Raw genomic sequence first — 13044 nt, 5'->3', positions numbered from 1 at the left:
CTGTCAAAGGCTTACATTAAACAAGTGACAGATGCTCATACTTTGAAATTAGAGGGCAATAAGCCTGTTGGTGGTGATGTCTGTGTGAAGATTCTTAACACCATGGAATCATCGTGCCTTTTTTTTCCTGCATAATAAATTATGGGCTATTGAAATGTGGCTTTCTAACAATGTTGCTTTAATGAATGGTTTGCAAGAGTTATATGGTCTATTGCCAAAACAATATGCAGCAGGTTATTTTTTGGCAACTTCATTGTTAAATGTTTGTCTGTTTCAGATCCAGCCACCTCATGTTATAAATCTATTCTGTTTCTTGTTTTGACAGTTGAATCGAAGTGATAGTGACAGTTCAACATTGGCCAAAAAGTCTCTCTTTGTGAGAAATGCCACAGAGCGGCGGAGTTTGAGAGTTAAAAGGGTAAGTTTGACCATTTGCTCATTTTTGCCACTCTCTTTCCCATTGTTTTGCAGATTAAAAATATGAAAAAACTATGCATCTAAAAATACTCTTCCTCCCTGAATCACTCTCTGATATCCAAATGGGCTTGTATCAAAAGGAATATAAGCTACTGCTACTGCTTGCATATGTTTTTAAATGTGAAAATTAGTTCACCCCTGCTCTGTAGTTCTTTAAAGCCAGATCTTGTTGGGGGAATAGAATGTTGCTTGGGAACACTGGTATTGGCACTAACACATTAACATTAAATTGCTAAAGTAAATTGATTCATTAATGTCAGTCAGTCGAGAAAATTATAAAATTAAATAATCATTTCTGTAGAAGTCATTTCAAATTGTTGAAAGTAATGTTTAACCAATTAAAGTAGCAAGAAACATTAGTCATTACTCAGAAATACAATCATTGTCATTTCCCAGTGAAAATAACACATTTTTAAATTATTGTTGAAAATTTTAACAAACTAGAGGGTGGCAGCAATTTAATTGTTTATTTCCTCAGGTAGGATACTTACTTTATCTCTCCTTTCCTAAGCCAAGTTCCATTGTAACTAGAATTCTTTTCCCTGGGATCAGAAATGGATAGCATCTACTTGGAAACTCCACCTTGTCCCTCCTTCTCTTTTGCATTTCCAAATAGATTTTTTGTTGTTTTTTTGCTAATCTAACCCGATTTCATCTTGATTTTGAAATTTTGAGAATTGTGGTTTGTTTCAGACTAAGATTACTGTGAACAAGTCACTTCCAAACTGTTTTCAAATCCTTAATTATAGCAAGAATTTGGAAATAAAAAATAAATGCGGAATTGGAGGATTGGTATAAAGAAGTCTGGCAAATAGCGATTAATGATAATTTAATATGTAAATTGAAAGTGAAGAAAGGATTATGGAAAAGAAATGATTTTGATGAAATATGGAAAAAAATATTGAAAAAGTATTAGGAAAAGAAGATAGAACATTATCTTCACAAGATGAATTAAAATTTTGGTTGGAGTATATGGATGGGAATGGCTCTGGAGAAGGGGTGCACTGATATTTAGTATAAAATAAGTAAAGTGTTAAAGCATATATTTGTATGAAAAAGTGTAATAATTTGTATTGTAAAATTTAAAAATATTAATAAAAATAAACAAACTATTTTCAAATCCTGGCTTGTCCTGAAGCCACAGTTTAAACTAACCACAGAGCTCAAAGTTTACAGGCAGGTATTGTTACTTGAAAAGTGAAAACAGAAACCTTCAATCTCTTCTAAATAAATAAATGTATAAAGCAGAGAATGGAACTCATTCCTATTCTTCTTATTTTGTGAAGCCATGGTTTCCCATTATATCTGATGCAAGCATAAGACAATTTATGGGGTTTAGAATTTTAACTCCCTAGAAAACAATGAACAGAGCTAAATGTTATGAGACATACAATGGCGGGGTACAGACGGGCAGGGGAAGACGTCTTGGAGGTGTATTCTGCTGAATACGGAGCCTCCAGACCGCCCGCCCCGGGGGCGTGGCTCAGGTGTATGGGGCTTCCACATGGGGGGCAGTGAAGACGCCTCACCTGGGACCGTTTCTGACCCGCAGTTTCCATACCGCCGCCTCGGAGGACGTTGCAAAGAGAGAGGCAGCTTCTGCACGGGCGGCCAAAAACGGGGCTTTTTTTTTTCTTTTGCCGGCTGGCGGATGCGCAGCTGCGCAGCTGCGGCGCTCAGCACCGGCGGCAGAAAGCCTATGTGCACATTTAAAGCGCCCAGGCCCCTTTAAACTTTTTCCCTCGCCCTGCCCAAGAACAATGGTGGTCTCCTGCCAGCTGGTGATCAGCTGGTGTTGGCATCCTTGTCCGCTTGCACGTTGGTAGTGTCACCAGCATCATGGATGCCTCCTCTCCTTTGGTCCCCACGCTCTTGCTGAATCTGCAATGCACAGCCACAGCTGTCGCCGCTGCCACCGCTGTTCCCCTGCCATCCCCCATCACCTCCCTTGTACATATGTAAATATTTAAAGTTTTAGGGGTTTTTTATTGTTAGGTGAAAATGGCGCAGGAATGTGTGTAGGGGTTCACTTTAAATTCCAAACTTTCCCCAATTCTAGCAGCGCATACGTACATGTTGCTCTAGGGTTAGGGTTAGGGTTAGGGTTACGAGCATTAAAATAGAGTGCAGCTGTGCTGCAGCTTCCACATCTGCATGGCATCTGACGCTCTAATTAGAGCCTCGGTGCAAACTGCGCATGTTCCAGGAACCCGACTCATTATGCGATAAGGCAGACACGGAGCTTTTAAATGGGCAACTTAAATTAGCGGCGTAACAATTCTGGCGTACCGGTGCAGCAGCTTATAGACGGAGCAGCACCTTTTTAATGCCGCTTCTTCCCGCTTGGGGCGTGCGGGCGGCGTGTTCATGGCGGCATTCAGGTAAGGACCGTCTGAAGGCTATACCTTCATGACGTCATGAACACACCCCTTTTTGCCCATCTGTATCCCGCCATTGTTGGCAATCTAACATCCCCTCAATGTTACATAAATTCCACATGTGGAGACAGATCATGTGAACATTACATAACACCTGTGCAGGATTGAGGCATTTTGCAATAGATATCAATTATTAGGTGCTGTTGCACTATGAACAATGCACAACTGCAGTGCACAACCACAGCAGGCAAAGGCAAGGCACAGGGGAACATGTTTGCACAACTCTGCTTCTGACTCAATCAGCAGACTACTTCCATTGCATAATGGTGGTTTTTTGGCCCCACATGTGTAATGTAGCTCAGACGTGTATAGGTCTGTAACTAGATGCCAGCCATGGTATGGGAAATTGCAGTTATAAAATGGCTGGCAAGCAGTCTCAGTTTGTTAGGTTTGTGCCAGGAAAACATTCCTAACTATTTGCCTACATCCACCCAATCCAGACCTAATGCTAGCCTAAGCATACTCCTGGCAGTCACTAGGCACCCCATGACATCTGTCACAGCCCCCATTTCTTAAACGTGGAAAATAAAACTTTTAAAATATTTTTCCTTGCATTCCAATGGCAAACACTTTTGGATGTCATCTTGCATTTGCCCCTAGTGTCTTGGATATTAAGTCATTCCAGTACAGGGGGAGGGGAGTGGAAATGGTAGCTTATGCCATGCTTTCCTGGCTGTCCCCCAGTACGGGGGGGGGGGGGAGTTTAAATGCCCAAAAAGTCTTCCTTCCAAGGCATATGTGGTAGATCCAGAATGGATGTAAACTGCTCAGTATCAGAGCAGTAGTAACACATGGAGAGGGAATTTTACAAAGGGGGACCAGGCAGGACGTCAAGGCTGGAAAGTAGACTTCCAGGAAGCCTGAACCCTAAATTCATCCTATGCATCCTGCATTCCCCTAAATGTGAGAGATACATGTCTGGGAACCTTAGGTGAAAGTGTGTGTTACTGAGAAAACAAAGTCTAGGGAAAGAGTGAAGGACACACACCATTTCAACTGCTTATCCTCTGCAGATTGCACCCACCTTTGATCTGTAATTCTTTGACAGCAACTGACATTTTCAGGCCTGCCAGCTACCAAACATCTAGTTGTGTCCAAGTTTCATTAGTAGTCACTCATGGGACCATGTGATTCTTGAAGAATCAAAGATTCCTTAGTAATGCCAGATCTGTGCAACAAAGTATTGTATTCAGAATTTAAAGTGTAATAGTCATAGCTGTTTGAGGGTTTGGGGGGGGGGGGGGTGGAGGTGATATTGGAGGAAAATACACTGACATCCTAAATCTGTAATAGAAAGGAAAATAAGCCTGAGAGGGTGGTGGGACAGAGAGAAGGGACTCTCTGGATGATATCTTGGCTCTAGTGGGCTCATAAAGGGATATACAGCCCTTTAAATAACCTGGACCCAAGTTGTATAGAGAATAATTATCCTGTAGCATTTAGAATAGCGTAACTTCATGCAAGTAAATGCTATATATCTATGCACATAGTGTATTTAAATATTTTGTATGCATGAACAAAGAAATTAATTTGAGATACTTTACATATCTTTGTTAACATATCTTAGACCTGAAATACATGGACCAAAAGAAGTGGTAGCCATTTATACAACACACGTCTCCGATGCAGCCAGAAGCTGCTCTGCAGCCATGCTCCAGTCCTTTAGACTGGAGCAAAAATGAGCTGGGATAGTCCAGCTCCTGGTGGTGCAGGTTGGGGCCAGCAGCTGCGGCCCACTTTCAGACCGGGCTGTACAGTTGCCATGGACCTGATCCTCTTGTAGCCAGGGCTGCCTTATGCCGTGCTTTCCCGGCCGTCTGCTTTGCCCCATTGTTTTTATTTATAATCTGTAGTACTTTAAATGATTTTTATTTAATTCTTGGGTACTATAGCCTGCTTGCCAGCCCAGCATGCGAAGAGCAACTCAGGAGCACCCTATCCGCACCTCTCTTGACTTGGAGCTGGATCTCCAGGCTTCTCGGACACGACAGAATCGCTTGAATGATGAATTGCAGATGCTTCGTGATCTTAAACAGAGGCTTGAGGAGATGAAAGCAAGAGGGAAGACAGAGCTTCCTCCCTGTGTATTGGAGGATGAAAGATTCCGAAAGCTCTTGAAACAAGCCGAAAAACAGGTATAAATTAAAGAAGACATGTATGAAATTACATTGTCTACATAATTTTAAAATATGGATTCTTAAAGTTGCATGTGTTAAAATTAATTTGAGATGCTTAGCATCTAGACTTCAGAGATACAGTATCTGTAGGATGTTGAGATTATTAAGATTTCGTTTCATCTGACTTGTAATCACAGATGAACTGATCCAACATGTTACTACCTGATTTTTAATATTTGGGCTTTTGCAACATCCTCAGTTCCTTCACCTGATTGTGCTACATGAAGAATTTGTTTGTTTTGTCTTATCTTAAAATCTTCTGCCGATAAAGCCCAGATGTTCCATGAGAGTTTGCATCTAAGAGTTAGGGGTTCTACAGACCACCCTTGAGGGGCAGTGGGATGCCGGCCCTTACCTGGCCGGATCGCGGCTGTGGCAACCTCACGCCATGGTCCTAGTCTGGCCCTTGGAAGGTACAAAAAGGAGCCACAAAAAGCGGCTCCTTTTAGCGCCCTCCAAAGGGCACTATAGCTATGATGGCATGGCTATATGGCACCCCTTTGACACTGTGTCATCTGGATGCAGCGCCGGAGGTGTGCCATGATGCAGTGCGCCTTCTGGAGCAGCGTGTGGCACCATGGGGGTGGAGTCAGGATGCTACACCCTGACTCCGCCCACAGGCTGGTCTTTTGGACCATATAGGGCCTTAGTTACTTTGCTTTGAACATTATTTCCATGCCTTTCATTATTTTGTAATCTCTCATCTTACCAACACTTTTCTCTAGGTATTTTCTTTTCAAAAATGTGAAACAGAGCTGGGGAACCTCTGTCTCTCCCAATGCTGTCGGACTCCAGTTCCATCAGCCCTGTCTACATTTTGTGAGAGTCCATGACAGTAGTATCTTTGGAGAGCCAGAAGTTCCTCACCTCTGAGATTCATAAACCTTTCCAGTAAAGAATGGTTCATCCATACAATAGTTTAAAGCCTAATTGGACATTATAAGACAATTGTAGACACATCACAAATTATTTATTCATACTGTTTCCCTGTGCCATGCCCAAGATAACCTCTTCTTTGGAAAATGAGTGTGCTGCAGATGTGGGTACAGTATTTATACACAATTGATGTGCAAGCTAGTTGTGTATTTTCTATCGTTGATTCTTGGCTGTCCATTTTCTAGATTGTATTCAGAACACATCTATACAGCTAGAATTATTTATCCTAATATGCATGGTAATGCTCTATTACCCTTGAGGGGTACTGAGGGCACTCACTTGTCACAAAGACAGAACTGCCTTAGGAAAAATGTTCTCTACATAAAAAATGGGCTTCGAGCACTTCACCTTTTTACCAAAGATACAGCTTATTTATTTATTTTTAGTATTAAATTGTGTTCTACATTTTTGGGAACAATTTGCAGATTTAAAAAAAATATATAGATATGAATTTGGCAAGTTTTGGGATAAATATTAGGATAGAGACTGGGGGGGTACAGACTGGCACTTCGTGCTGGCTGTGGGCAGAGTAATGGCATAGTGTCTGCACGCCCAACTTCTAGATGGCACGCGGCATCATGGCGTGACTCTTGCACAGCACAGAAATGGCACAGAAAGGAGTGTCATGATGCTGTCCTGTTGCGGCTATGACGCCTCTTCCAGGGAGCAGAAAAACTGCTTTTTGCGGCTTCATTTTACTCCACATGGATACCGTAGCGTGTGGTTGTTGCGACCCCAATCCGGGACAAAAAAGGCCGATGTCCTGCCGCCCGTATGTACAGCCCCTTCATTAGCAAAATAGTTAACGAGTACCTTTGACTGGAAAAACTTTTTACTGGTACAGAAGAGTACTTTCAAAACTCATACAAATGAGCATTACCAGGTGTTCCATGAAATCCAAATTTATATCATCCTATTTCAACAGAAACTTGCTTTTTAAAAAATGTTCTTTAAAAAAATTGTACAGAGGTCAGCAGCATTTTGCATATCCTGGTATCTAGAAGAGATCCAGAATAACTTTGGCTGCATGTGCACTTCAGAAGACAATGCAACTTGACACTGTTTTAACTTCCATGGCTCCGTGCTATGGAATCCTGGAATTTGTTTGTTGTGGCACCAGAGCTCTCTGACAGAGAAGGCTCATTATCTCAGTAAACTACAAATCCAAAAATTCCATAGCATTGAGCTGTCGCATGTTTGACATGGTAGTGTCAAACTGCATTATTTCTGCAGTATAGATGCAGCCTTTGTTTCCAATATTTCTGATGTTGTTTTGGGTCGCTCACCCCATTTTAAAAGCATATTTTAAATATTAAAAGTCTGGAATATTTTGTTCTTAATATCAAATGGAGTGTACTAAAAATCACCTGAAGAGCTAGAAATTTAAAACAAACATTTAAATCTATGTAGATGCAATCCTATACACATTATTTAAAGAAAAAAAATTCCATGGGATGCAATGGGGCTTCTGCATAGACATAGGATTTTGCTGTAAAAACAACTCTGATGATGATGATGATGATGATGATGATGATGATGATGACATTTAATGGCCATAATCCCGTGTCAGTTACTTAGTTAAATAACTAAGGGGGAATACAGATGGGCAGAAAGGGGCGGTGAGAAGCCTCCCCTTTCTGTCCTGGATGGAGGCCGCAGCAGACAAATGCTGCGGCCTCCGTGAGGCCTAAAAAGAACCCAGTCCCAGCGGGTTCTTTTTGCGCAGCATGCCAGGCACCATTGGCGCCCTCATGCGCAACAGTGACATCTGTGTTGTGTGGCACTGTTTGGGACAGGCACACACACGTATGAACAGGCACACGCAATCATGGTGCCCACGCGCCAATTGTAGGGTTGAGCACGTGCGAACACCTAGCCATACAAAACCCTAATACTGGGCCTAAGTGACTTCTCATAGCCCAATCCCCCCTAGGAAACCTGACGGAAACTTTGTTCACCCATGCTTTGATCACCAGCAGAATGGATCTCTTTCTCCCCATGAAGCTGATGCCTGGTAAAGTAAGCTGGGGCAGGAATTACGGTCACGGTTGTAGTGTCAAAATTGTGACCGAGGCCCTTTACAGACCGGTCTGAAAGGCTGGCCTGGGTGCAGAGTCGGGGCGTAGCATCCTTACGACGCACGCCTGACTCCACCCCCTCAGGGCGCCCTGATGCCATGCACCGCTCCAGACAGCGCACAACGTAATGACATCCATATGACACCGCGCTGAAGGAGCACCATATAGCCATGCCTATGGCCCGATCTAGACGGGCCTTTGCGGCCAATCCAGCTAAGAAAGAGGCGGTCTGTCAAGCCCCTCAGGCTGCATGCTGCAGGAAAAGAGACTCCACCTGAACATTAGGAGGAACTTCCTGACAGTAAGGCCTGTTCAACAGTGGAACAAACTCCCTCGGAATGTAGTGGAGTCTCCTTCCTTAGAGCTCTTCAAACAGAGGCTGGATAGCCATCTGTCGGGGATGCTTTGATTGTGATTTCCTGCATGGTAGAGGGCTGGACTGGCTGGCCCTTGCGGTCTCTTCCAACTCTACGATTCTATGATTCTATGATTCTAATTCAGTTTGACACCACATTAACTGTCGTGGCTCAATGTTATGGAATTCTAGGATTTGTGATTTTGTGAGATATTTAGCCTTCTCTGTGAGAAAGCCCTGGTGCCATAACAAACTACAATTCCTAGAATTCCATAGCATTAAGCCATGGCAGTTGAAGTGATGGCAAACTATTATTTCTACAATGCAGATGCAAAGTAAGTAGCAATCATGAATAATGAGTAAATCTTGATAATAATGAGTAAATCAAGGTAACGGTTTCATATTCATGATCACTACTTAGTCATAATTGTAACACTATGCCAAGATAATAACTCCCCCTGTTGCAAACCTGCTTTATCAGACATCAGCTCTGCAGTGAGAAGGAGATCCTTTCTGCCACTGGAATGCAGGTTGATGACATTTCCATCAGGGTTTTTTTTTTTACAGGGGTGAGGAGTGTCAGGCCAGGAGAGGTTACTTAGGGCCAGTAGAGACGGGCTGTTTGCGCCAATATTGGGGCTTGATACAGCACAGCATCCATATGCGCCGAGCCCTAATATCAGCGCCATTATGTCACAAGGCTGCGGCCCCGTCCATACAAGGCACATCCTTGTGATATAATAGCGTCACAAGGGTGGAAGAGGCATCATAGGGCTGCATCGCAGCCCTCATAATGGTGCAAAAAAGGGGCAGTCTACAGCGGCTCCTTTTGGAAGGTGCATCTGTGCTGCAGCATGCAGATTCTGCAGCACAGACGCGGGGCTTACAGGGGTGGCTTCTAGCCGCCCGTCTGTACTGCCCCTTAGTTAAGTATATTTAATGTAGGTTGCATCTGCACTGCAGAAACAATCCACTTTGACACCACTTAACTGCCCTGGCTGAATGCTGTGGGGTTTGTAGTTTAGTGAGACATTCAGCCTTCTTTGTCAAAGAGTTCTGGTGCCACAACAAACTACAGTTTCCAGAATTCCACAGCATTGAGTTATGGCAGTTAAAGCGATATCAAACTGGATTACTTCTGCAGTATAGATGCAATCCAAGTTAAGTATACTTAACTAAGTAACTGGTATAGGATTTCAGCCAATGATTGTAAAATAAATTTAACTATAAATTTTAATTTCATAATTTTATATTATTACTGCTATTTTAATACTATTGCTACTACTCCAGAATAAACCAACTCAAAGTGGCTTATTCCTTAAGCCTATGAAGGATCCTGAATCTTCAAAAGCTTTCATGTGTCATCCTCTGCAGTTGCAGCATGTTTACTCCATGAGGCAAAACTATGCCTACCTTAAGAAATACTGTATCCATTAAATTGTAAAAGTCAACAACCACTTTAAGGCTTTTAGTATATTCATGTAAACAGTTAAGACAGGCACTCAGATAGCAGTATCTTTATTAACACAACAGGAAGGCATTTAATAAAACTAATGAACATTACAGGCAGTAGATAAATGGAAGATAATTTGGGTTATTTGAGGTATTAGATAATCTTAATTCCCACAAGTGTCTTCAAGCACTGGCTGAACATTGTCTGATTATAAAATCCAGGGCATACTTGTTTCTTAACACATCCCAGAAATCTGTGCAAATTAGATACTGGGTATGCAAAAAGTACTTGTAAAAGCAGAGTTTCTTGTGGCCTGGCATCTCACTTAAAACTGTCTTTATCAATATGCCAGTTTCGAACATTTTCGTGCCAATAGAGCTTCCTTCTAGGCTGCAGGATTCTGGTGTGCTGACACTGGCACATGAATTAAAATCCCTTTATCTGCCATGCCAAAAATTATGGAGTCCTTTTTATGCACCCAACATCTTCATTAAACCAGCCATTAGACATGTTAGTTATGGTGCCTGGCTGTCTTTCTCTTATTTGTACTGAAGGCATTTTGCAAGGTGCCCTTTCTCGGCCTCTTTTGAGCCCTCTGTCACATTGTCAATTACTGTGTGTTAGTTGTGGTTTTGTTCCCTCATCAGGCTGAACAATCAAAGGAGGAAAAGAAAAGGGGTTTAAGTGCGGAAAAATTGATGAGGAAAGCTTCGAAGGATGTATGTCGGTTGCGAGAGCAGAGCCAGAAAGTGCCGCTACAGGTGCAGTCATTCAGGTAATGAAAATTTGAATCTCTGAGAGCTTCATAAAATCTGTGACACTATTGAAATTAGCCTTTTTGTCTTAATGCACATCTTTCTGGAATTAATCAGTGCTTTTTGGATTAAATACTTGATAAATGGAATTCAGTATAGGATGTACTTTATTTTATTTGTTTAAGTTCATGTTATGTTTTACAATTTCATGCTTCAGGAGAATTAGAAATAGAAAGCCACTGAATAATAATCACCCAGGAACTTGAAGTTCTGAGAGTGGTAGCAAAAGGCCTTTATTGGCTGCATCCACACTGCAGAAATAATCCAGGTTAATACTGCTTTATCTGCCATGGCTCAGTGCTATAGAAATCTGGAACTGTAGTTTTGTGACACATTTAGCCTTCTCTGTCAGAGAGCTCTAGTGTCACAATAAAACTACAATTACCATAATTCCATAGCATTGAGCCATGGCAGTTAAAGCAGTGTCAAACTGGATTATTTCTGCAGTGCAGATACACACCTGGTCTGCAATAAATCCTCAGCCCAGTTTCACCCCTTTTCAAAACATAGGAACGGTCATTCAGAATGTGACCATGACTTGTCTAACGGAGTATTCTGCTCCCACAGCAGCCATCCAATTTTTAAAATACAGTTACAGCACTGTGGGTTCACTTTAAATGCCATGGCTGCATCCTGTGAAACTCTGTGGATTTGTGGCTTAGTCAGAGGCCATAGAGGAGCTGTCTGGCAGGTAAATGTTCCACCCTAAGCAGCATGATGTAGTGATTTGAGTATTGGACTATGACTCTGGAGACTAAGGTTCAAGTCCTTCTGAGTGACCTTGGGCAAGTCAAATGCTCTGAGCCTTAGGGGTAGCAATGGCAAACTTCTCAACAAATCTTGCAAAGAAAACCCCAGGATAGGTTCGCCTTACAGTCATCATAAGTCCGAAATGACTTGAAGGTATATAACAGGAAGAAGAGGAAGAACAACAGCAAACCCAAGGATTCCATAGGATGGAACCATGACAGCCAAAATGTAATCATACTGCTATAATTGTGCAGTGTGAAAGGGCCCCTGGAATGTATGGGAAGCCCATAAATAAGACATGAGAGCAACAACATCCTCCTACTGATATTCAGAAGCATGGTGCTTTGATAGTAGAGAGAATATGTAGCCATCAGGATTAACATTATTGCCTATGAATGTGTGTAACTCCTTTTTAAAGCTGTCCAGGTTAATGACCATCTTTTGGTAGAATTCAGATAATAATAGCTCTGTAACAGTGTTACTCTGGATCAGTAGGCAAAGGGATCTTGTAGCACAGTGCTTCCCAAACTTTAGTCCTCCGGACGTTTTGGACTTCAGCTCCCAGAATTCTTGATTGTTGGCCATGCTGGTTAGGGTATTCCGATTATCTACCATTAGCTCCAATACACCGTATGGAATAAAGCTGCCCACCTCCCTTACTGTAATTGCCAGCAAACACACGCTTTACCCTGGTTGCTGTGCCCTTCACCACTGCTTGACTTCAGAGCAAATTTACCAGCACGGCTCTACTGGGGAGAGAGGCAATAGCAACTGAAGTGAAGCACTCCATTGCCAGCGATCACTGCAAAGGAAATGGACAGTTTCCATTCTCTGTGTGTTGTCACGACACATTAAAAACATATTTAAATAAATAAATCAACAAATAGTGGGGGGGAAGAGACATTTAGACTTCCCACCTTTCCCATTATTACTTACTGGGATGCAAAGAGGGGGAAAAGGATTGAATGGAGGAGGCAACCAGTCAGAAGGCAAGCTGGCAAGATTTATAGGTAAACAAGAATACTATTGGTTGATAGATTTTGGCATGCTGGGAAGGAGGGAAAACACATCCCTTTTGTACCAATTTGAATTTGGGGATGGAAAATGTGTGGCAGTCAGTTCAATTGAGTCCAGTTTGTTTCGAGTATGTGTCGCACTAACGGGATCACTATAACTCACTGCAGACCAGGAAAATATGAGGCAAAGGTTAATTTTTTTGTGAGTGTAGACAACCCCCACATGTCAGATACATCTCAGTCTTGTCAGAGGTTATTTCTAACAGTTCAAAGTACACAACAGGGATGCCAAATCCATACTTTCAAAACAGTAGCTAAGGGGAACTTCACCAAAGGTATTTGGACTTGTGGCCCTGTAATTTTAGTACTGTGAGACAAATTAATTGACTTCAGATATTATATTTTAAAGCTTAAGGATTCAACTGAGCTTGAATGGAAACTTATCATTCATGTCCCTAACAACTCACCCCTTCTTCTTCTTTTTTTATTTTGTACAGCACATTTTAGCTTTCACTGATGTTTTCATCATTTAATATATATTCTTTTTTC

At 42.0% G+C, this 13044-nt stretch overlaps 1 protein-coding gene across 2 annotated transcripts in view; it reads left to right on the top strand.

Annotated features, from left to right (window-relative positions):
• The window catches only part of WWC2 (WW and C2 domain containing 2), a 177587-nt gene that overhangs the window by 161383 nt on the left and 3160 nt on the right, over positions 1–13044 (top strand). For both annotated transcript variants that reach the window (XM_089525423.1, XM_089525424.1), the window contains 3 exons: positions 326–418; positions 4808–5050; positions 10562–10689. In XM_089525423.1, coding sequence (XP_089381549.1) covers positions 326–418; positions 4808–5050; positions 10562–10689 — 464 coding nt within the window. The remainder of the gene's footprint in view (positions 1–325; positions 419–4807; positions 5051–10561; positions 10690–13044) is intronic.

The sequence above is a fragment of the Sceloporus occidentalis genome, unplaced genomic scaffold, assembly GCF_023333645.1.
Source record: "Sceloporus occidentalis isolate IW3139 unplaced genomic scaffold, rSceOcc1.0.p SCAF_5, whole genome shotgun sequence".
NCBI lineage: Eukaryota > Metazoa > Chordata > Lepidosauria > Squamata > Phrynosomatidae > Sceloporus > Sceloporus occidentalis.
The sequence above is the reverse complement of the archived record's forward strand: the minus strand, read 5'-3'. Positions and strand labels throughout refer to the sequence as shown.